Source organism: Thunnus albacares, chromosome 5 (genome assembly GCF_914725855.1).
Source record: "Thunnus albacares chromosome 5, fThuAlb1.1, whole genome shotgun sequence".
NCBI classification, from domain to species: Eukaryota; Metazoa; Chordata; class Actinopteri; order Scombriformes; family Scombridae; genus Thunnus; species Thunnus albacares.
Genome location: NC_058110.1, coordinates 16,313,686 through 16,338,162, shown reverse-complemented (window position 1 = coordinate 16,338,162; position 24,477 = coordinate 16,313,686). Strand labels below are relative to the sequence as shown.

Sequence of the window (24,477 nt, the reverse complement as noted above, 5' to 3'; positions counted from 1 at the left end):
TTAATGCAGAATTTATTTTTCATACAACAAGCCTTTTTCCACTGTAACTCACACATGATAGAAGACCAAAGGAATTTGCTGCAGGAAGTGTAACACAGTAACACAGTTTGTTCTGCTGATAGTTTCTTTTATGGATGTATTTATCACATCATTGGGAATAAAAATGGAATCAAACATACGGTGGAATACTAAAAGCACATTTACAGGTAAAAAGCCAAACTTCTTGTTTATTACAAATGAGGTTAAACAGTATTGATTCAATTCAGTTTTCTCTAACCCAAAGGCTGTAAAAACTATGAATATATTTAATCTTTTATTGAACTGTAACTCCTCCTTGGGTCAGATTTTATTTGGGTTTTTCTAGTTTTCTTCTGCAAACTGTAAGATGAATATTTTGATATTTTGTATATTATCATTTTGTGGAAGAAGAAATTGAGACAATAAGAAGAAAGAAACATACAGTGGATGGTGAGACATTGACTTTAATTTCCCTGTTGTATCTTCTGACCCTTGTGAAACTGCAGCAGGTAAAATCTGTTTTTCAGCTTGTCGTCACAACAACAAGAAGCTCAGAGCTCTTTGTCAATGTGATATTTTTACTCTTCCTGCAGCAGTCTCATACTGGGATGGTGATGTGAAAAATATTCCTTGGAGGAAAGTCTGGTCTTCATCCTTCAAATATCTTCTTACTAATAAAGTGAGAGAAGCCACTTTCAGACTGATCCATAAATTCTGCCAAGCAAAATAATCTCTTCTTGAATACAAAAAGGACATTATATCTGCTGTGCCTTTTGTGAAACCAGCACTGAAACACCTGAGCATCTGTTCTGGTTTTGCATCCACACTGAGAAATGTTTGTCTGAGGTTCTCCACTGTATTCATATGTATTTTTCAGTGACTATTGTTTTTTTCTTTTAATGATGTTTTCTTTGGTGTTTTTGATTATCAAAAGGAAAATTAGGATTTTTTTACATTACATTTAAAAAAAAAAAAAAATCTTATTTCTTTTTTACTGAATTTTACATTCATAAATGTAAATTCAGTAAGTCTGGACCCCTCCTGCTTGTTTTTAAAATTTAGCTGAAGAGGTACTTTGACTCTATTAAGTCTTCCAAAAATGTTAAAGCTATGAAAACTGTGCTTTTAATTACAACGCTTCTGAAAGCTCTGTCATATTGATCATCTGATCATATTCATTTAAAATCAAATATTTTTGCTTTTTAATTATTGATGCTGCTCCCTTTGGTCCTTTTTTCTGATGCATATAATTGATCTGTTATCAATGCCTGTGTCCGCTGGCTTTAAGTTGTTTGTTGTTCTGTGATATGTACTTTGTTTAATAAAGTATGCGCTTCATGTTACAGATGAACCTATTTGTTCATTCAGGTTCAACCAACAGCTGCACCTCCACTCCAGTAGTCGGCAGTAACATCATCTTTATGTTTTGGGACCTGTTTGTTTGCGGAAGTACGCACGAGCTTTACGCACGCCTCTAGTTTGCGCCATGGCTGTAGAAGAGTCTGGTTTAGATGAAGGTGACTGCGCTGTTGTAAAATAACAATAAGGAAACCGAGTTACAGTGAGCACAACAAACAGACTCGATCTGAACAAAGTCTGTTAGTACACAGTTTGACTACCAGACGTGTCTCCGACTCTGTGATCCTCCTCCTGGACAAACCAAGCTGACAACACTGTTTGTGATCCTGCAGCATGGCCCGACCTCTCCAGGTCCTCTCTCTGCTCTCCAGGCTCGGTGCTCTGTCAGTGACCCCTTCAGTCTCTACTAACAGCTGTCGATTCGTAAGCAGAGGCGTCGGTAAGGCGTGGATGGGACAGAGCCATGTGCACAGAGACAGAAACAGAGCTCCAAGATACAGCGATGAAGTGTCAGATGAAGACCGAGGACTGGAGGATGTAGAGGACAAGCTGCAGGCTTTGGTTGAGTAAGAGCCAGTAACATTATTGCAGAGTAAAAAAATAAAATAAAAATGAAGGACAGGTTCACACATTTTGAAGTCTGTCTTAAAACAACAGTCAGATGTCCACATGAACACTGAGAAGACTAAAAGATCCTCTTCAAATGTCCTTTCAATGTAAGTGATGGAGGACAAAATCCACAGTGTGTCCACACAGTCATTTGGTGCAAAAATGCATTAAAAAGTTGATCTGAAGCTTATATGAGGCTTCAACGGTCTGAGTTAGTCATATCAAGTGGATATCTGACACATTTACAGTCTTTTTAGCATCAGATTCCCTCTTTGTGTTTCCTCAGTCAATGTTTCCCTGCTGAGCTGTGGTGGACGTATAGTAACTAAAAGAGGGACTTTGGCACTAAAAAGACTGTAATGCTGACAGATATCTACTTGATTTGACTCATTTGGAAGCTTTATATTAGCTTCAGATAAACTTTTAAATAGATTTTTGCACAGAAGGAGGACTGTGACTTTTGTCCCCCATCACTCCCATTGTAATTAAGGGATCATCTAATGGTCAGTATGAACAGGAGGAATGATTACAGCGAGGAAAACCTATTTCAATGTTCATTTGAGCACCTGACTGTTGTGTTAAGACAGACTTGAAAATCGTGAACCTGTCCTTTAATGAACAATTCTTTCTGTATGTCTGTTTTCACAATTTGTGACCATTTAAAACATCTCTCACATATGTTTTCAGTGCGGAGAGAAAGAGGCAGAAAACAGTGAAATATCATATACTGAGGAGGCAGATGACACCATCAGGAGCTCCAGAGAGGAAGCTAACCTGGGAGGCTATCGAGCAGATCAGGTGAGGAGCTTTGTCATGTCAGTCCAGACACTGAACCGAGAATTTCACTCAAATGAGACTTAAAATTAAATGTTTCTCCGTTTTCAGATATCTGAAGCAAGAGCAACCGGAGGAGTGGACAGTAGAGCGTCTGGCTGAGGGCTTCTCCGTCACCCCTAATGTCATCCTGAGAGTCCTCAGGAGCAAGTTTATTCCCGCTCCTGAGAGAAAAGCCAGGCAGGATGCTAATGTGATGTCTGGACTCAGTCAGCAGGTGTTGCCCTCAGGTGCTGGGACAAGGCAGGACAGGCTGAAGCTGCCTGGAAACCGAACACCAGCTGCTCTCCCCACTGGAAGTAGAGAGGGTGGTTTGGTTCCTCTGGCTGACCGGACTCTGATGATTGGAGGCAAAGGTTCAGCATCTGTGGCCAAGAGTCCCGCACCTGTTGCTGTTCTGCCCCCCCAGTTCACAGAAGATATTGGTAAAGACGCCACAGTGACAATAAAAGGAGAGGATAGCAATAGCAAAACAAATCCTGCAGGGGACGACAAAGAGGATGAAGAGAGCTGGGATGGACAGGTGCTGTCAGAGGAGGAACTTGAAGAGTTAATGGACATGAAAAATCCTTCTCCTGTGGTGCAGGTTGGGAATGATTTCTTAGACGCAGAAGGCAACTTTTTGTATAGAATCTGAGGACTTCCTGTGTTACTGGATGATCGGGTCGGCGTAATCACACTTCATAATAATCAGTGGCTTTTTACTGTGCATGATTGAACAGGCAAAGAAACAAAGTATAAATGTCTAACAAATAAAAAAATATATTATTTTGTATTTTTGTAGTTATTTATTCACCTCTTTATTTTTATTTCTTGCTACATTTTAAATGTGTATTCTCTATTTTTTGATTTCTGGATTGAATTAAGAAATAAATATAGAGATCTCTTACTTATATATTTATACAATTCATATTATATTATATTATATATTATAATATTGAAAGTGCAAAAAATATATATGGTAAAGGTAAAAGAAACTGAAATACATTAAATATTAAAAAATGTTACAGAAAAAGGTAAATACTGTAATAAATTCTAGGAAAAAAGCTTTTGTGATGTCAGGCAGAGGAGAAACTTAAAGTCTCCCTCGATTCAAAAATATGTTTTTCTTCAGTTGGATGTTTGAGCTTCACTGTGCAGTGATGTTCGTGCAGAGTTTGACACATGAAGGCTGTTTTCACCTTCATCTGCTGAGAGTGGAAAGTTTCTCTGTGCTCACCTTAAATCTGAGATTAAAGTGTTTACCTAATGAGCAGGTTTTGTGACATCACAACTTGTTTGGAGCCAATCATGGTCCAGTATTCAATTTACACAAGCGTGCTGAGGAAACTTAAAGCCTCCAGTGCACAAACACTAAGAATTAAACTTTACAGTGAAGTAGGAGACGTCTTGTGTCCAGCTGTTAAACGTCTGAAATGAAAAATATTTGCATATTCATTTGTTTTGGAGTTTTTAATGAGGGAGAAGGAGAAGATGTAATTTTAAGGATTTTAACTTGTAATTATATATATTATATATATATATTTGTGTGGAAAAAACATATCAGGCACACATTATTGTTCCTAGCAGAGTATTTTTATATGTTAATATATCTGGAAGAGATCTTTAAAATATCTTAACCTGCCATCCAAGAACCAGACTGTGGTTTGGTACACTGAATTTACCAACCGGCTGTGACAGAAACTACTGTAACCTCAGTGAGTCAGCCTCAAAGTATTTTGCAATTCCAGTTTAAGCTTTGCTCAGGGTTCGCCTTTCCAGGCTCACATTTCTACTCTGCTGTTAGGGAGAAATAAGAATAATCAGGACAAAGATAGAGGAACATATGAATTTATTGGCAAACCCAAAGAAAATTGCCTAAAATATACAGAAGAGAAACACAGCAGATACAAAGTTGTAACCTTGTATATTTACAGAACCATCACAATGATTTATTAAATTATACAGCAGTTTTTAACTGTAAGAAAAATGTGTTACCTTCAATTAATGCAATAAACCTTCATTAAATAAGAACTTGTCCAGTGTCTCCCAGTGTTTAGCAGCTACATAATAACCCTGTATCCACTGTTTTATTTTTTTTTATTTGAGTTGATTCTCTTGTCAAAGTATCACAGTCACAATTATGTCTCATTTCAAGACATGAAAGAGAGAATAACCAGATTATTGTAGGCTATTTTCTTAACAAAGCTTTGTGGATTTAAATATTGCGAGTTAACATGCAGTTCAACGGGAGCTCAAATAAAACAAGACATGTCCTTTACTGCTCAAGGATTCATCTCAGGGGTGGGGGGAGAGGGGGGGACAACTGCAACTTAGGGGTGTCACTGACATACTGGATGAAACTGGTTACACATGAGTTGATAGAAATAATAATCAGTAAATAGACACTGGCCACACATCATATCCTCACACCAGGCACTTGTATAACCACATCCAAACTATATCACATTTACTGCACGCTGAACCTGCTCGTCACAAATAAATACAACCTGTATGAAAGCAATGTATTCAACACAAGACAGACAAATATTTGTGCAAATGTTTCAAGGAGAGAAGAAAAAAAAAAAAGCTGTTAAGACTTGACGTGATAGACAAGACTCGTGTGTTGAGAGGCATCGGCCAATCCAGTTTTGCTTCAACATGTCAGTAGTATCAGGATCAACAAAAACAGATGAGAAACTTTCAATAACCCTGTTGTTTTAGAGAATTTCCTAAAATTCAAATGCCGAAACAGAAAACCAACAGTCTCAGTTTATACAACCGTGTCTGTTACCTCATCTAATAGGCTACACTTTTAATTATACTATACAACATTTACATCGTTGAATTGCTTTTTCACATTGCTCCTTCGTTTCTGCCACCAAATCATATGGATGCAATGAGTCATCTGAACCTGTTGTAAAAAATAATTGTAGGTATTTACTATCAAACTATAGTTATTTGTCATTTCTGAATATCTTCGAACCACATGGCAATTTGTCATTTGTTACATAAATTCAAAAGTTTTGTTAGTACAAAAACTGCTCAAATAATTACAAACACGACTCGTATCTGACTACAGTGATTATTACAGTCTTCAATCATTAGGTCACATTTAGGAAAGATGTTAAACTACAAACTCTTAGCATACAAAGGACTATGTGCTTTAGGCAGTTAAAACTGCAGACATTGATTTTTGAACAGAATCCTGTCTTGAAACAGACACTTTACCACCTTTAACATCAACGCGTTTCACAAATAATGTCTCCATTCATCAAATGGAGAAACAGGAGACATTAGATTATTGTGCCAATAGAAGTATTTAACATGCATGGACACTATACTGAATCTAAACATGTTATTGCTATAAAAAATTAATGCAAATGGAAGTTTCCACTTGCGTGTTATTACTTCAACCGTGGTTCTTTATACCATGGAGTACCAAAAGTATGCAGGCTTGTATTCAGAGTACAGACTACCAACAGGGGATTTCATAGATCGGTGCCCATTGAGCCAGAGAGCAGGAAGCTGAAAACTGAAAATTTACATACTCCTGGTCGTCTGGGACACACTGTCTGACAAACAAATACTTCATCAAAAACAGGGATAGAGACTTGAGTGGTTTGGGGGAGATATTAACCAGCAACCAACAGCAACCTTTTTAACACCTACCAAATTGATACCACATCAAAAATGGCAAAGATAAACAGGTTTTTATGTACAAGTGCATGAGAAAAAAAGGACACACGTCTTCAACAGAAGTGAGAAGTATTTCCAGGAGCGCTCCCGGGTGATGGGAGAGGCAGGACCCGTAATGCAATGGTGGTGGATTTATACAACTAGCCTTGCTTTGAAACCCATTACTCCAGCTCTGTCAGCAGTTCAAGTTACTGCATCAGTTCTTCATACCCTAAAATAAATAACTCATTCAAACTCAATCAAAAGAATCAATAACTGAAGCACAACACTACAAGACCTCCTTCATAGTTCTCCTCAACTGTGGCATGAGTCCCAGCAAGCCTCCGTACATTCATTATACTTCATAGATGACAGCAGAGTGACACAGACTCTTCGTCTGGTAGCTGAGGCCAAAGTTCATACTAGAGGGTGAAAGGAAGAAGTAGCTGGAGACAAAAGAGTGATAGGAACAGCGACCGGCCACATGGGTGGGCTGGAAACCTGTTGTTTGACAGGTTGTGCCTGTTATTCAAGCAGGTCCTGTGGAAAGAGAAGAACATAACATACCGGTGAAGCCAGAACCAACACAGGTGAGCAAACAAGAAGCCATTATGGTTATGTTTACTCACACTAACTCAGCTGACCTAGTTGTAGGTCAATTAATGTTAATGCCTTAACTAATGTACAATCAAGCTCTAAAGAAAAACAGCTGGAATGTCTGACTTACTCAGGACTGAAAAATTAATTGAAATTTTCTCGAAATCACAATATGGCCGACTTCAATTTTCAAATCGCAGGAAGCGAAATATTTGTTAAAAGCTAAATGTGTGTCGAAATACCATTTTAAAGTAAATATTGTTGTGCTGCAGAGATGTCCTGGCCTACACATCATAGTATCAGTCTACAGACTTAAGAAAACATCTTTGTTTGGTACAGATACCTGCAAAAATCATGCTGTTATCATTTTAATATGTATTTCAATGAAAATGAGAATAATAATGTAAAAATGATCATTCCCTCTAATATCGCAAATCATATCACAATTGTAATGTCAGTCAAAATAATCGCAATTAGATATTTTTTCAAGATGGTTCCGCCCTAGACTCTCTGATAACCTGGGCAGGTTACTGTTGTTTCTAAACATTGTTTCAGTTTTGGGAAAATTATTTGTGGCCAACAGGAGCTGCAAAGTTTAACCGTCTCCACCCATCAGTCCTGATTCCAACTTGCCTGTTCAGGCCACCGTATCAGCAAATATTAGCTTATCGCAGGTGTTTTGGCATCAGTGGCCAAAAAGTAACAAGAAAAATTACAGTACCAAAGATATGTTTGTAGTCATTTAAAAACAGAGTCGCTATTACATAGTAGGGAGAAGTGACAGGTTTCTTTTTCAACTGTAAAATGTCCCGCTTGGTGCATATGTTCTTCAAACAACACATTAGCAATCCTCATCAAAATTGTTCAAATATTAGTATTAGCTAGTAAATCATTATTGTTTGAAAATCTCAAATATAAATATCAGCCTCCAGAATCCATTATTAGTATTATTAGTATTATAAGTATTAGTGGGTTATTATGTTGTCCTGTTGCCGTCTGTACAGTGGGACAGCACAGCGTCCTCATGGTGGGGTCCTTAATGTTTAATAGGTTGACAAACAAGGTTTTCTTTCTACTGTACATTGATAAACCCATGCTGCATTTCTGTACAAAATAAGTACATAATATTATCTGAATTTATATGAAACAATAATTAGCAACATCTGAAAGTTTCTAGGGTTTAGTTCAGAGACGCAAATATTGTCTGGTATCCTTTACAATGATTCATTATTGCAAAAAACATTATCGCCTATGAAGCTACAGTAAGTTATTTGTCTTTACATCAAGATGTCTGGTAGATTGTTTTTGGTCCATTATTTATTTCTCATGTGCGAAAACTCAACCTAAAGTTAACTTAACCTACATAAACTCTTGACGATAGTGTGGCCAAGTAGCTACTGACTGACAAAACATAAACCTCTAGTTTTTGTTTTCTATGTTTAACTGCTTTGAATTTCTACATGACATCAAGCAGGCATCAAGCTTTAAGGATACACACATATGCCACTTGTTCCACGGCAAAATAATGGCCCAGTGTTAACAGAAAAACCTGGTTTCTATCTTAGTTTGTGTGTGAGGGAGGAAGAATATCCACTGTACCTCATCTGAGTCGTCATGAAACTCTATCTTGCCGTTTTGAGCGTGGTTGGTCTCCAGCGGGTCGTCCATCCCCTCAGCAGCATTGTCCTCAACATGTTGCTGCAGAACAGAGTACCTGTGAACCAAGAACCTGCAGGGAACATTCAAATGCTGTTAGATCACTCAAAACAGTCTGAAAAATACAGAAAAACACATCCAACACATAAAACACAATGATGGACAGTAAAAGAAAAGTGGTAACTCAACCTCAGACAAAATATAGTTTGTTATCCTGGAAATATTATGAGTCTTGGTTGTGTTTGGAGTGTAATTATGTGTGGAAAGATACACTAACCTGCCACCGCAGACATATTTCTTGACGAAGACGACTCCTGCTGCAATGCTCAGCAGCATGATGATGATGACTGTTATCACAATGGGTACAGACTTGGATGTGCTACTATCTACCTGTAAAATTAACAGCAGACAAAAAAATAGGACATGAACAGATATACTGCAAGTAAACATACAACATATGTAAAACTGTATTCTATATAGTATTTTATATTATTTCTATATATCATTAGTAGGCAGAAGTACTAACCAGGGGTTGTGGGCCCAGCAGGTCGCTCACACATCTCTTACTGAGGTCAATCTCTTTACGCTCAGGCATCTGTCCTCCCTCACATTTATCTCCAGGGATTCTCCTGTAGCTGTGGACCGAGAGCACATCGGCGGCGATTTCAGGATCAGTCAATCAAATGTGTACGATGTTTAGTTGAAGGTTCGCACATGGCTTTGACCGATAAGCAGATTCATATTCACATTTCTTCAAGAGGCAAAACAGTAAACATATGTGATGCATTTTTAGCCCTATTGCTTTTAATAATTTATTTATCAATTAATGATTTATTTTAAGATTTTTTAAACTGTATGTTGTTATTATCACAAGTACATACACACTGATTATTCTGCATCAGCTTTCCTACACAATTATTTAAATGGATTTTCATCTACTGTGGAATAATTATTCACTTTCTATTAAGTATATTAGTATTTGTGCATCATGAGCACTGTTAGATGGTGCTGTGTAGTTCTTGTGCACTTTAACTCAGGATGTTTGCCATGTGTGGACTACGTCTTGGACTGCTGCTGATTGTTTCTCTTTCTTTCTTAGTGCGCATGTTTTTATTGCATTTGTTACATTTTGTGCACACACTGCTGACTAATTTCCCTCCAGTATAATGATGTTAATCTTCAGGCAGTTTGTGTGCACTGTCTTTGTATTTTTGGTTCTTCCTCATTGAAAATACGTTGCTCACTCTCACCCTCGTCAGCTTCCTCTGACTGCTCTCTGCATGACAACTACTTCCTCATTCTGGTCACTTCTGGTCACTCTCTCTAAAATAAAATGCTGTCATGGCGATGCAGCGGGACAAAATATGTTCTACACTTGTCTATATATAGTTGATGTTGTAAATTAAGAAATTATCTAGTCAAAAATATTCAGGGCCATTACCGCAAAATGAACCTTTTATTACGATCCGTGTTACAGTAAGACACTTAAAAATAAATGAAGATAATCATCAGGCTGACTGTAGAAATACAGATCAGTTGAAGCAAGTCATGTAATTGACAGTTAAAGGAATTGGTCAACACATTCATCTTATACATCTTGTCAAAGAGGCATTTCCTGTTTATGGAATAATATTATTTTTCATTCATTAACTAAAGTTAAATGATACAAACATGTTAAACCAAATCATTGACATGCAGAGATCTGTTGTATTCAGAGAGTGAGGCTCAAGTCTTACCCACTAGTCTGCAGTTGCTCCTCTTTTCCGTGCAGACAGAACTCCAGCACTTTGCCTTTCAGGTCTGGCTGCTCAACACACTCAGAGCTGTTCTCTTTACGGTAATATCCAAAGTCGCTGCAATGAGGCAGGAGATGCATGGTTGGTAAGCAAGGGAGGAAGAGAGAAGACGTAACCCTCATTTACTCATGCTTTTGTAATTAACCGATTGTTTGGCTAAATACTTCATTTGAATTCACAATTCATTTGTACTTAAAGGAAAAATCCACTCCAGGATACTCTTACTCTGCTGTTCGGTACCAGTTTGGGATATTAAATGTGGACTCCTCCACATATTACTGTATTTTATGTTTAAAAGGAATAATTTGACATTTTGGGAAATCTGCTTTTTTACTTTCTTGATGAGAGTTAGACGATCCATCCTTAAAATACAACGCTGGAACCAGGAACCTTGTCGTCTCCATGAGGTTTCCAGGCAAGTCCAGGAAGTTAAATAGTCCAGCACATAACCTCCCTGAAAACCTCAATGTTGTTTTTACATTCTGGTTTTTGTACAGATGAAACAAATGACGGCTAAGCTAACCAGCTGCTGGCTCCAGCTTCATATTTAAGGGACCAACATGAGAGTGGCATCATCTTCTCATCCAATTCTTTGCAAGATAGCAAATAAGCATAATTCCCAAAATGTCAAACTCTTCCTTTAAACTGCATCCATTACAGATACACATTTGTTTGCGCTCCAATAACAGATTTTGAAGTTAATCACATTTAAATGAGCAACATTTAACCTTCACTTAGTGTAAGTGGATGTTTACACAAGTAATTTTACTTCCAATAAAAACAAATGACAGCCAATTAGCAGTATTACTGTAGCAGCCACTCAGGACAGGTACATAAACAACAAAGGTAAGTTTAAATCTACTATTATCTAACGAGATCTACTTTAATAATGATGCTGAGTTGTTGTATTTAACATTTTGAGTGTGCATTTCAAAGTCTTACCACAGGAAGTCATCCAGGGTGCACGGACACACAGTTGGCTGGGTGTTGACCTGATAATCTCGTCCGTTCCAGCATACAGAGTCCTTCCTCAGACGCAGGAACCTCTCTTTGTAGCCCAGCATGCAACCATCATTGGGGTCGCTGATGTCATCAGAGTGGGCCAACCACTGCACATAGTCCTTGTCATCACCTAAAAACATCAATATTTTGGATTCAGATTTCGTAACATTGTTATAATCTCACACAAATGACAAAATATTTTTAAATGTACCTAAGCTCAAATCATTTTGTTGTACCAAACATATTATCGTTCCACTTACAGTCTCTGGTGAGGAGATCCCTGAAGTCAATGGTGATGGAGATCCAGTACTGGCTGAGGAAGGAGTCTCTGTAGCCCCAGATACTGACATTCATGGAGCGAGCGCCTGGCTCTGATGCCAGACCAGTAAAGTAGATGGGTTCTTTGGTGAAGGTGTACGTACCCCAGCACTGTCCCTCATCAGTAGAGAATCTACCAGGACATCAAAGAAAGAACAAACATCAGCATAAACCAAAGAAACTTTAAAGTAAAGAAAGGACACGTGAGAGGGAGTGGTACAGTGTACAATACTAGCACAAGGCTAACCTCAAGCATGTTATTGCTTTTATGCAACATTTAATTTAACATCATGCTTTAATCTGAACAATGTCAGGGGGCACTAGGTTTAGATCCCTGATCCCTCTCAGATGTACGTCACATTGGATAAAAGCGTCTGCTAAATAAAATTGTAAATTGTAAATTGAGTTTGGTCCTCTGTGAAAAAACAATTCTTCACTGTTGTTAACAGCCTGTTATGTCTGACAGATTCCTCTGGTTTATATGTATGAGGTGATTCACTGAGTGCTGTGCTGAACATTAGATGCAAGAAAGGTTTGTTGTGTAGTGGACTCTTGTACCGGGTTCACCTGTAACCCTGGAAACATCTCTTAACAGTGTTCCCATCCTAATATTCCTATTTTGTTGTTGTTATTGTGGAGGTCTGTGAGTTGACAACTCAAAAGGTTCTTTTCATGAGACATCAGACCTGCCAACCCTGGAAGAATTTTTTGAGAACCACTTCCGCAACCTAGATATGTCAGATGCAAATCACATTCGTTCGCACAATGAATTACTGTACATAATTTGCAAACATTAGCATTACATGCGTACATCATTTGCATAGATGCAGCAGTCAAACAGACAAACATTTGAGGGAAAATTTTGTGCAGATGTCACTACGGTTAGTTGATCCTTTATGCCTGTTTGTCCATTTGTCTTTCACCCGCCTAAACACAGCTTACCAAGGAACACAGTTTAATTTAGGCTACACACTAACCTCCCACTACTGCAGCATTTATATCGTTTCTATTGTTTACAACCTCCACAAAAATCAAACTTCAAGCCAGCTTGATTTTTGAAAATATGGTTTTCAGCTAATTTGATTGACAATGTAGTTGTAAAACCCAAACCAGCCTGAACAGACTATTTTGTGGCTACAATGAAATAAATATTTTAGAGCTGGTTAATACAACAGTTCTCATTACAGGGAGGCTATTACTTAATGAATATGAACATGACTGTTGAAACTGTAGAAGTCATCACATCTCACCTTACATATTGTACTAATTTGCAGTGAGGGGGTGGTTCCTTGAAAATTTTCCTGGAGTAGGCAAAGTTACAGACTACAGTGCCAACACACACACACACACACACACACACACACACACACACACACACACACACACACACACACACACACACACACACACACACACACACACACACAGGCCCATTCTGCCTTTTACCCACACGTAACGTTAGGGTAACGTTATTGACGTTAAATATTTTCCCAGAGTTGGAAGGTCTGTGTTAACTTAACTCAATTCACAATTTCAACTTTCCACATCCACCCCAGTCTGTTTACGTTTGCAAAGGAGTTAAAAGTAGCGTCCTCACTTGAGGAAATAGGCAGCTGGAGTGAGAAGGGGGAACGAGAGGATTACAATCAGTGACATGATGCTGTCGATTTGCGGTCTCTTGAAATGACATTGCGCATTTGTCAATCATTGTCATCCCCACTTGATATTTGGGTGAAGGCTGGAGAAATATATCCGGTGCTATGATTGGTCGAACTCTTCTTCTTCTGTTGCTTTTCGGCAGGCTACAAGCTGCTGCCTCTTGCTGTTAGATTTGAGTACTGCATGTGCACAATTGAACCATGGATGTATGAATTGAACTCACAGGCGTCCCCAGATTTTTGCGTAGTTTAGAGTGACAAATCGTATCAGCGTACTTTGATGTCTAAATACGTACCTGCTACACAAAATGCGCATTTAGACATGTGACAGCAGAAAAACACAGGTGTAAACAATAAAATGAAGGATGGCTGAATTCCATTTAGCTGCTTCAGTTTCAGGGTCCTGGTATTGTGCACGCTGGCTCACTGTCACACTGACTTGACTTATTTGGACACTTGAATGGAACAGAGCCATCGTTGATGTTATACGTAACACCTGTGCTTTTCCTACTATGACAAGTCTAAATATCTGCTGTGAAAAATGTCTCTTACAGTGAGTTTTAATTGAATTATTTAATTGATTAGAAAAATAAAAACAGACTTCTCCAACCATCAGTTTATACTAGTTCCTCCAACTCACCTGATCTTGTTGATAGGTTGAGTGGGACTGTGCTCCACAGCCACCAGCAGTCCTCCAGAGTCTAGAATAGCATAGTGATGGGGTCCATCAAGGGCCTTTATCCATGTGTACCCCCCATCATCAGAAACATACACATCAGGTCTCATCACTGAGATGGCATCACCAACACTCCCTGATGGAAGATGTGAGATACACAGAAATAGTCAGATACGACAAAAGCTCAAGCTTATCCACTTAAATCATTCCCAGCTTATCTCACACAAAACATTGATATTGATTAACAAATTATATGAAAAAAGCTCTGAACTGAGAATTACCATGAGCTAAGATGAGACCCACAGCGTTTGGTTCACTCAGAGGCAGCATTGGGACATTCAGCCTCATAGCAGTACTGTAGGCTGCGTGGATGTGGAGACTGCACTGTAGACACAAACACAACCAGCAATTACTATCTGGCTGTTTATAGCAACGACACTGTGAAAGTCACTGACTATAAGTGCAAACACTGCAACGATACTGTATTGTGTTTGGACTGCAATCCAAAAGTAATTTTTTATCAATTCATCATACAGTGGAGTACTATCAGACACTGTAACTTCTAAATATACACAGATTTCATCAAGACTGCTCAAATTTCTATTCTTGTACTTCCTCCAGAGACACCAGTTTCCTCTCTTTACCTTGTCTGGGTCTTTAGCTGTAGCATCACATTTGCTGTTGGCAGGTTTCCGCAGGGGAACCCATTCCCCTCCCTGATCAAAGGACACCACAGACTGCACGGAGTTATCTGAAACAACAAGACAAAGACATTTACAGGCAGTCTTAGGTGTTCAGCTGATGGTCCGATCCAGAAACAATGGGGGCAAATAAAGCTTAAAGTCTATGACCCTAAAATAAAGAGAGTGAGCAATGCAAGGGTCACGCGGTTACTGCCCTGGCAACAATCGTGTAACCACAGAATGGTCACGTAGTCAGTGGCGGTAGGAAAAACAGTAGATTAAATTAAAGGAGAAAGACAGAAGGGGTTTTCAACTAAATACAGTGAGCAGCAGACATGATAGAGTTAAGATTTAGCTGGTTATGTGAGGTATTTCTGCCCAAGTGTCAGCCAGCCGCTTCAGACAGACAGCACATCTAACACTGAACAGCTAATTAAATATTTACCTAACGCCCTCCCTCTGGCATGTAATAGAGAAGTCATATGTGTCTGTGTTTCTGTGGGAATCTGAGTACAGGCGTGTGTTGCCATTCCTTTATCTAAGCGCAGGCACATGAATAGATCTACCTTCAGCCAGGACGCTGGTGATGAAAACTCCTCGCAGGGAGGTGACGTTAGTGAAGTCTGTATCGCCCCCCGTGGTGGTGTAAAGGTGGCGCTCCAGTGACTTGGAGTAAACAGTGCCGCGGTCATCTGATGCATAAATGGTACCAAATCCTGTATCTATGGACGTAGAAAAAAAACACAAACAGGTTCACACCCCAGATGAAATTCAGGTCCGAGGTTTCAGAGCTGGTGACAGGAAATAATGTATTGATGATAATGAAGTATGTGGAGACATTACACCAATATGTGATAGTTGAACATCTCATTCCAAAACCATGGGCATTAATATGCTGCCATAACAGCCTCAGCTGTTTCAGAATGCTTTCTACAAGACTTTGTAGCCTGACTGCAGGGATTTGCTCCCATTCAGCCAAAAAAAGAGAGTTTGTCAGGTCGCTCACTGATGTTCTGCTACCAGACCTGGTGTTCTAGCTCATCCTAAAGGTGTTGGAGGGCTTAAGGTCACAGATCTCTGCAGGCCAGTCAAATTATCATACTACAAACTCGGAGAAACCATTTCTCATATGGAGCTGGCTTTGTACAAAGAGGCACTGTCATGTTGAAACAGTAGCGGGCCTTCCCCAGACTGTTGACACAATGCTGGAGACACATTGTCTGAAATATCCTTGTATGCTATAACAATAAGGTTTCTTTTAAATGGAAATAAGAGGCCTAACACAAACCATGAAAAGCAGCCAAGTACATAGAGGTATGTGGGCAGGTGTGAAGGGTAAGTAAACTACTAAAATGTGTTTTATAATATTAATAAATGTGAAAAAAGTTTAAACTTGTGGTGAAACTTTTTTCACATCTGACAAAACATGTAATCATCATTTGCACGATATTCTGTACATGGACAAACACACAGTCTGTTTCCTACTCTTCTATATCGTTGCCACTTGACTAATGATGATGACTAAACGTGTAAAGTTGCTGTACTGACCTCCTGGCTCATCGACGTGCATGAAGACCATTTCGTCATTGGCTGCCAGAATGGAGTAGAACTGCTCGTGACCAACAGGGGGCAACTGAGCCATGTTCCAGGTGTCACCCTGGTCCACTGACACATGGATCATCCTCAGAGTGCCCTGCAGAAAAAGTAAAACACAGGAGTGTTGAGTGAGAGGAAGTGTGATTACTTCATGAAAATGTACTTATTAAATTCATAAAACCAGGCAAAAGAAATGAATCAGAATCAGATTCATGTGTACGACTAAGCACATAATATGTGTCCTGAGAGCTCAGTAAGTGCAGCAACATCTACATGGAGCATATATTTAACAAACTATTATTATATATAGACTCTGACAGTTTCAATAAATTGGTTGATACAGAAGGAGAAACACGAATGTGCATCATCATGCTGTTTTCTATGATCATTTCCCCATCAGTTGTGAAAACACCATCAACACTTCCCCATATTTACCAATAAGTGACACTGCAGCTTTTTCTTATAAACACAGAGGTATAAATAAACAATATTTTGCCTGTGGATGCCTGATCAGGTTTCAGCATACTGACCTTGCCTGTCATTACAGAGGCAAAGAGGAAGCGTCCACCCAGGCCGAAGGAGTAGATCTTACTGGCGACAGTTTTGACAGTTTTTCCATAATCTGTCGTCCTCCTCAGGTCCAGTATTCCCCGGTCACCTGAAACAACGAAGACAACTTAGAAATGAAAATGCTGAAAGTGCAACGATTGTATGCAAATTTACAAGTGTAACTAATAGCGACAAGCAGTGTTTAAAGAAATAAAAGGTTAAATATATAAATATGGATATAGGTATAAATATTTTGCTTCATCTGTCATTATGATACCATTTGTCATTTCATTCTTTTTATTCATAATCCAACCCAAACCCAGTCACTTATCTTTCTATCTTCAGAAAAATTAAAATACATTATTTTCAATGTTCTGTTCCTCAACAATCTATATGTGCATAAACAAAACTGATGAGGTCAAAGCAGATCTGGGTTGAAGTTGTACATGATCATTTTTCATTTTATTTTTTGCTTAAAGAGGAGAGCTCTTACTGCAGGATCCATTGAGGTTGGCTGTGAAGAAGATGGTATTTTTCCTTCCCCTAGAATCAGAGTGGAAATACCAAGAATTTCATGTAAGGGAGTCAACAGAGTCAAGGACATCTAAGCAAAATAGATGTAGACTGCTTTGTTAATATGGATGTTACAGATCTCGGTATGCTTACATCTCAATAAATAACAAAATCAGGCTGCATGAAGGAGGAAATTATGTCTCATACAAGGTTTTTTATGCATTCTCTTTCTTTTCCCTATAATAGGTTTGGCTTTATTTTTCAAATAAGTATCACTTGACATGACTTATCAAATGAAACCAGCATGCAGCCATGCCCTTCCTAAATATTTACTTTATTTTGAGTATTGTGTTTGACTCCTGCCAAAGTTGAACGTGACCCATTTCCCTGCATCCTGTTCACATCAGTGTCTCTCAGAATAATAATAAAAGGTTATGTTGCAAGACTGTTTTGTACATGCAGCTCTCTCAGACACTGTGACCTTGAAAGTAAAGCCTTCAAACTGAAACAAACAAAAAAAAAAACATTTACAGCTGCCAAGGTTACTAGGAGATGCGTACAAGGAAGTGCCTCCAAAACAACAAGACTACTGCGGAGTTTGGCCACAACAGAGCTAGTCAAGCAGTCACTGACTGCAATGCAGTTTTACTGCCTACTTTACAAAGGTGCAGCAACTATTTAAGTCCAGGAAGAAAAATTGTGAACATGTTTGTCTTAAGCTAAATAATATTTTTACAACTATAAGCAAGAGAGATTAAATTAACATAACTTTTAAACAGGCCAAAACATGGTTAAACATGGTTAGGTTTTGATCACTTATCATTCACAGTAAAGAATGTGGAGCTCCACCTGTAATAATTATTTTGAAACTAAAAGAAGTGACTAACAGATAACATATCACTTCATGAAATCTTTTCTACATGCCAAACCAATAAGAATGGAGTTCTTCTACTCATCTATGATCCCACTGAAAAGTAATATTTCCCTGAGACACAGACAATAGGGGATATTGAATAACACTAATGCTTGTTCACTGAGCACCTGACAAAGGTGCAAACATTTTCAGTTTGACTCGCCTCTTACCATTTCACCAGACACACCATGTCGTGGATCTTTTTCCAGGTGCTGCCAAAATCTTCCGACACCCACAGTTCATTCTGAGGACAGAAAAAAAAAGTTTTCTTAAAAAATGAACTCACAGTTCAACTGCAATGGTGCCACTGTTTACACGGGTCACACAGGCCTCCATATACTAGAGCTGCCAATAAACACCAAGCTCGTGTTAATAAATGTTCTCTAAGCAAACACATAAAGAATGATTGACCAGCAGGAGTCTTGTTGTTATGAGGAAGTAGGAAGTTGAAGATGATGGCCTTCAAATTAGGTCAATTACTCGGTTTTACAATAGGCCACGAAAAGGTCACTCACTCTCTTAAATTAATGACAGATTTCAAACTACTAATAATCTGAGATGTCCTCATACAGAACTGGAGCTTTTCAGTTTAGACTGACTATTCTTACATCCTCACAGGTTACTTTAAAAACAGAATATCTCTCTTTAATATTCACTTCTTACACTGTTGCTGAGGACCAGCAGCGCATTGGAATTCTCAGGGTTGTATGTGATCTGCATCAGGGGGACGAAGGGCAGGTCCAGGTGGATGAAACTCTTTCCGAAGTCATCGGACACAAAGATTCGTGACCCAAGAGTTCCAGACACTTCACCTGTCAGGATCACCTACGAGCCAAAATTCAGACTGATGAAGCCATGTAAGGGGATAAGATGTTAAAAGGCTCTTTACAGTACTTGACTCACTTTCCCGGAGTTCTCGGGGCCGATAGCGATGCCAAACTCTGATCTGATAAAGGTGTTGTTTATGAGGCTGGTCACATCCTGGAATGACTTCCCGTAGTTCTCACTGGCAAGACAAGTGGTTTCAGCCATGTTATATCAAATACAAACAAAGAAGATAAACTACAAAGATAACAAAACACACCTTCGATAGAGTTTAGACTGCCCGAGTCTTATCATGAAGAAGGGGACCTGAAAAGTCGTCAAAGCCAGGATGACCTGCCAAGAAAGAAGGTTCAGCTTGAGGAAAGTGGAACATGAATCATTTATTAATGCGCATGAGACCCTGATGGTGAAGGAAGTCATTATGTGATGTGAGGCTCTCTCTGTCATTTTCATACAGTCTACTGTGTACTCATGTCACACAGGGATTAACACTGCATGAGAGGCCTGTTAGGTGCAGAACTCACCCCTGTGCCATCTCCAACCCAGGCCAGTGACACTGACCCGCTCAGGTCATTGAAGGTATACTGGAAAATAAAAGGAGAAAAAAAAAAATCATTTTCATGTGTTTTATTTGTGTGATGTGTGAATGCAGATGTGTGAATGATCCCACATTATGAGAGGAAAAACCGTTTCAGCCCAGCCGACAAAGAAAAGGACAAACTGACTACACAATAATAAATTGTATTGAACGCCTATTTGTGAATTTTGCCTGCAGACTGTGTATTTTGGCTTCGACTGCCACCGTGTCTCCCCTTACCATGTGTTCAAGCATGTAAAAAGTGAAGCACCACTTATCAGAACAGACAAGCATTTCAGCAAGCACGAGGCTTCTTGCCAAACGCTCTCAGCACAGACTTCTGAAAACCATATTAAACCTGAGGTTGAGAATCAAATGTTCCCTCTGCCAATAATTTTGTGCACATCAAGTCAATTTAGCAGTGTGGAAACAACCAAAATACTTCTGCTTTCACTGTCAGAGAGAGTCCTGCTGGCTGATGCAACGGTCTTCAATCCTGAATCTCATTCTGTGGCCTTTTAATCTTCAATTACGTGGACATTCACAAACTGTTTCAGGCAGATCTCTTTCTGCAGCTCATGCTGTAAGCAGCTCTAGTACCGGTGGGACCTGCAGCAGTAACCTCGAGGGGAATGACGACGCTGAGCCTTTAGGAATTCTGTCGACTTTAGATTACTGAGGCCGAGTATACAAAGGCTGCAATGCAAAGTTGATCACATGGCAATGAGGAGCTAGGCAAATAAGCAGCACAGGACTCCGATGATGTCGGCTTCCTGTTTGTTTTCAGGAGAGCATTGAATTGTTGCCTAGACATTTTATAAGCTGCGTTAATATTGGCCGCTTTCTCTTTCTGGCAAAATTCTGTGCTTAAACTCTGAAATCCATTGCACATCTGGTGACACCGCATTTAGCCCTCTTTACTGTCCAGGAATTAAGAGCAAGTAAAAACAAAATACTGTAGTCTGTGTATCCTAATAGACTCCCTGCGTGCCGACTGCTTTCACTGCCACACAAACACAGCTTTTAACTACAAAATAACTACCGCACAGCCAGTCACAAGGATTCTCCAGGGCCAAATCCCTGTCTGCTATCAGGCAGATTTACACCCAGTGAGGCAGAGAAAAGTGGGATCCTCAAATACAGAATATACAGCTGCTTCCTTGAGAAGAATAAGATATATAGGTCATAGTTAGTGGAGCATTTCAGAGGTAAACCGGTCGGGTGGTGATTCAGTGGAAGAAAATAGGCGTTGTTACTGCTTCACTACATTGCATAGCAGTATTTCACTGCACCAAATATTAAAGAAGACACATAATCATGGTGCTGCACAACTAGCAGCCAAAAAAGATTAGAGATATAGGTAAAGCTACACTTTAAATGTGTCAATTTCATGATAATACACTGGATATAATGTTTTAATTGTATGTTTTTGTTTTACAAGTCAAAAAAAAAGAAATAGCTGCTGTGCCAGTAGCCTCCATGCAGTTGTTATTCTGGGCTGCAGAGCTCACAGTTGGATGGAAAACAGCCCATCAGCGGCTAGTTTCTGAGTACACTGAATAGCTGATTAGGCCTGTTAGTGCACCTGGTTCGCACCTGCGCAGCATCTCCTCTGCTCCCATTTAACTGTGAGACGAGCAAAGTGGAAACAGGACCTCAGTTTAGGTAACTTACACTGTGGGTGTTTTCAGCTAACTTGGTGTCGTATCCTTGAAGAGCTTTGCAGGAGTCGCCCTGCTCGGTGCTTCTTCGTTTTATCTTGTGGTTTGGTGATGGAGCCAGCCATGCAGGCAGAGACCTCTTTACGATTTTCGCAGCTCTCTCCACTGTGTTTGAATCCCTCACAAAAACCGGCTGTCCGGAGGGTTTGGATCCCCGCTGGAAATCTAAACCGGCTGCGAAAGTTAAAAGCGATAACAGCAGATAACAAGGCAGCAGAAGTCCCATCCTCGCTGTTAGTGTCACCGGCACAGAAAACAAAGCAAAGAAGGGGGGAAAAAACACCCCAAAAACGAGTCTTTGTTTATCCTAGTCTTGCCTAGAAATTGAAGGTCGCTACAGCTCTGCCGCGGATGACATCAACTAAACAGTAGTCCTCCTGACAGCGACTGTTTCGGGCTTTGAAAACACGGAGCGCCCTCAAAGCTCCGACTGTTTCCGCGCACAGCAGCGGAAAAAAACAAATATTAAAACGGTGCAAAAAAAATTCGCAATTTCGCAAATTTGAGCGGGGTATTTAACGCCAATTATTCGCGCTGCAACTCCTCAGACCAACATGATACACTGTACCGATCACTCAGAGTGAATCTGCGGGTCGTTGACGGTCTGTGCACAGATGAGACGATCTGATTGGTCGATCTGCTCCTCTCGGTCCACGAATCCGCTTCTCTGATTGGTTGAATTCTAGACAGGAGCTGCATAATTAGCTATCAGAGGCTGCCAAGGTAGGTTGAGCAATACTATCATGTAAATCCATCCAGCCACAACTTCAATTAGAGAAAAACATGCTTTTTTCGGCTACTATCGGTTGTATTTGTGTAGAAAATCTTATTTGGATACAAGTGACATGCTAGGTTGACATTACACCGTATTCCCAATAACAGTGGAATTACACCTTGATGTTTTAGTGCTGCTTTGTGATGAATTTGCTCATGAGCCCCATGAGTCAAGCCACCGGTCAAAAAGTAATGGGCCTAATAGGGAAATAAATCAATAAAAAGAAGAAGAGGAAATGTGAACATAAGCACATGTGTGTTTTGCCAAATGTGATTTGTCTTGTCAAAGTTCTATATTTATTTCCCCAAAGTACAAAAAGATAAATGTAGTTCTGTATGCAAACACACAATTCACAGGAGAAACTGTCAAACAGTTGACATGTCCACAAATGAAAACCAACAGGTGTCTGAAAAGCTTGTGTGCTTTGAGTTCACTAGCCTTTATTTATAAGGGTGATGACTATGATACTGTGGCTGATCCCATGACATTTTGGAACATTTCATGAGTGTGTGCAGATTAAATACACACAGTAATCATCACCGGTGTAACTAACATGTGCAACATATCAGGTAAATCCACGTCTTCACACTCTCTCCACAGCTCTCTTTGTTGGGGATTAAACAGCTGGATATGTTGTGATGTTGGGAGGCTCAAACAAGAAGATTAAATCACACTGAATCTGAGTAATCTCTCCACCAGTGGGACATTCTTGCCATTAATGAATTGAAATCCTTAACCCACACAGTGTTTGAAATGCTCTATTTTTGCTTGAATCCATCTGAGGTGGTGGAGAAGAGGATGCTGAGCAAGCTGGTGAACATCTGAATATCCTGAACAACATTTCTCAACCCCTCCATGAAGTGTAGAGTTTATGAGCGATGCGGTCATTGTGAGCTGCTGGTGGCCATCAAACTTTATGATTCATCCCCCCTCTGCTGCAGCACCGACCTCACAGACCTCTGAGAATGCTGATGTCTTCCAATGGACATCCCTCTTCACCACAGAACAATACAATCTAAACTCTAAACACCCAATTCATCTTATAGACCATTTATACAACTATCTGGCACAAATTTGTTAATTCCACTTAATCTGTTTGATTTTAATTTCTGTTTGTATTGACTGTTCACAATCTGAACAATTATAATTTGTACATTGTCACTATATGGCCCTATTTCAGTTTAATTTGACTTATATACTGTATATTTTTATCCATAAACTAATATCTGCATGGTTGTACTTGTACATGACCTTGTACATATATTTTTAGAAGAAATCCCTTATTACATAGACATTATCAGAGTTTATTGAATACAGTAGTTAATTTATGTCGTCACAATCAAGAAGAACAGGGTCAATAAAGACAGCTAACCTTTTTATCATGTGATCTGAACTTCTATAAAATGAATTAGGGCAGATGTTTTTGTCTAGCCGGCTGCATTCTCAAATTATATTTATTCATTTTGTTGGTAGTACTGAGTCATTTTGTGTTCTTGATTAAATTTGTGCATGTGATGAGACAGTGGGCCATAACAAACCCATGACTGTTGGTCATGTGTTGCAGGGAAAAAAATCCCCAAACTCGTAGCTGACTGAGCAGGGTCAAACTACAGATCACAAATTCTGATTCATACAAACTAATACGCAGCTTCAGATTTCCGTCACAGTGTGCCAGGTCATCTCTTCTGTAAACTTCCAGTTGGATGGGATGGGACGGGACATTGTTTCCCAGTCATACTAGCAGGATAACTGAAAGTCTGCTGGTAAACGATGCAAAGATGAGACCAGATAGTTATGCTAAGTCTTTCTCTCATGTTAAACCTTCGATCTGGCAAGACGAGCCCGACAAGTTTACAAGCCTGCAACAACAAAAAAAGAGTCATCTCATCACTGCTATAGATAAAAAGCTGTTGAACAAGTTAGATGTGTTTTAGTTTGGTTGCAGAATCCCAGAAACCTTCAACTTGAATCCACATTTCCCACAATTTGGCTACATTCAAATGTGCCTTGGGGATGCGGGAATATCCTTTGTGTGTGTGTGTGTGTGTGTGTTTTCTTGCTTGTGTATTTCTTGAATTCCCAGATTCACTCAGAAAGCCAAACAATCTGATCTGTAGAGCAGCATTCTTTCACAAGGGGACTGTA

The 24,477-nt window shown here is 39.4% G+C and overlaps 2 protein-coding genes and 1 long non-coding RNA gene across 3 annotated transcripts; 2 read left to right on the top strand and 1 right to left on the bottom strand.

The window, feature by feature from the left end:
- The first annotated feature begins 1,467 nt into the window (after positions 1 to 1,467).
- On the top strand, positions 1,468 to 3,595 carry ngrn (neugrin, neurite outgrowth associated). Its single transcript, XM_044351684.1, has 3 exons — positions 1,468 to 1,943; positions 2,674 to 2,784; positions 2,872 to 3,595. The coding sequence occupies exons 1-3, from the start codon at positions 1,711 to 1,713 to the stop codon at positions 3,455 to 3,457; spliced, it is 930 nt and encodes a 309-aa protein (XP_044207619.1). The 5' UTR covers positions 1,468 to 1,710; the 3' UTR covers positions 3,458 to 3,595.
- Positions 3,596 to 4,634: 1,039 nt separating this feature from the next.
- Positions 4,635 to 22,270, bottom strand: sort1b (sortilin 1b). Its single transcript, XM_044351588.1, has 20 exons — positions 21,511 to 22,270; positions 19,784 to 19,843; positions 19,519 to 19,592; positions 19,338 to 19,440; positions 19,098 to 19,259; positions 18,605 to 18,678; positions 17,502 to 17,551; positions 16,990 to 17,117; positions 16,412 to 16,556; positions 15,430 to 15,585; positions 14,825 to 14,931; positions 14,462 to 14,564; positions 14,145 to 14,316; positions 11,789 to 11,979; positions 11,469 to 11,658; positions 10,467 to 10,583; positions 9,257 to 9,365; positions 9,008 to 9,120; positions 8,674 to 8,803; positions 4,635 to 7,017 (listed from the first exon to the last, which is right to left on the bottom strand). Exons 1-20 carry the CDS (start codon positions 21,781 to 21,783, stop codon positions 7,003 to 7,005), a joined length of 2,472 nt encoding a protein of 823 aa, XP_044207523.1. The 5' UTR covers positions 21,784 to 22,270; the 3' UTR covers positions 4,635 to 7,002.
- LOC122982356 lies at positions 20,755 to 23,711 on the top strand. Its single transcript, XR_006403435.1, has 2 exons — positions 20,755 to 21,501; positions 23,116 to 23,711. It is a non-coding gene; the product is annotated as an uncharacterized LOC122982356 (long non-coding RNA).
- The last annotated feature ends 766 nt before the right edge of the window (positions 23,712 to 24,477 follow it).

Bases quoted from the DNA above. Each gene is read 5' to 3' on its own strand.
- ngrn (XM_044351684.1), top strand. From the start codon at position 1,711: ATGGCCCGACCTCTCCAGGTCCTCTCTCTGCTCTCCAGGCTCGGTGCT. The intron at 1,944-2,673 runs GTAAGAGCCAGT...ATATGTTTTCAG, and splicing joins AAGCTGCAGGCTTTGGTTGA to TGCGGAGAGAAAGAGGCAGA. The intron at 2,785-2,871 runs GTGAGGAGCTTT...CTCCGTTTTCAG, and splicing joins GAGGCTATCGAGCAGATCAG to ATATCTGAAGCAAGAGCAAC.
- sort1b (XM_044351588.1), bottom strand. From the start codon at position 21,783: ATGGGACTTCTGCTGCCTTGTTATCTGCTGTTATCGCTTTTAACTTTC. The intron at 16,557-16,989 runs GTCAGTATGCTG...CTTTTTCTGCAG, and splicing joins CCTCTGTAATGACAGGCAAG to GGCACTCTGAGGATGATCCA. The intron at 9,121-9,256 runs GTTAGTACTTCT...TTAATTTTACAG, and splicing joins TGCTGGGCCCACAACCCCTG to GTAGATAGTAGCACATCCAA.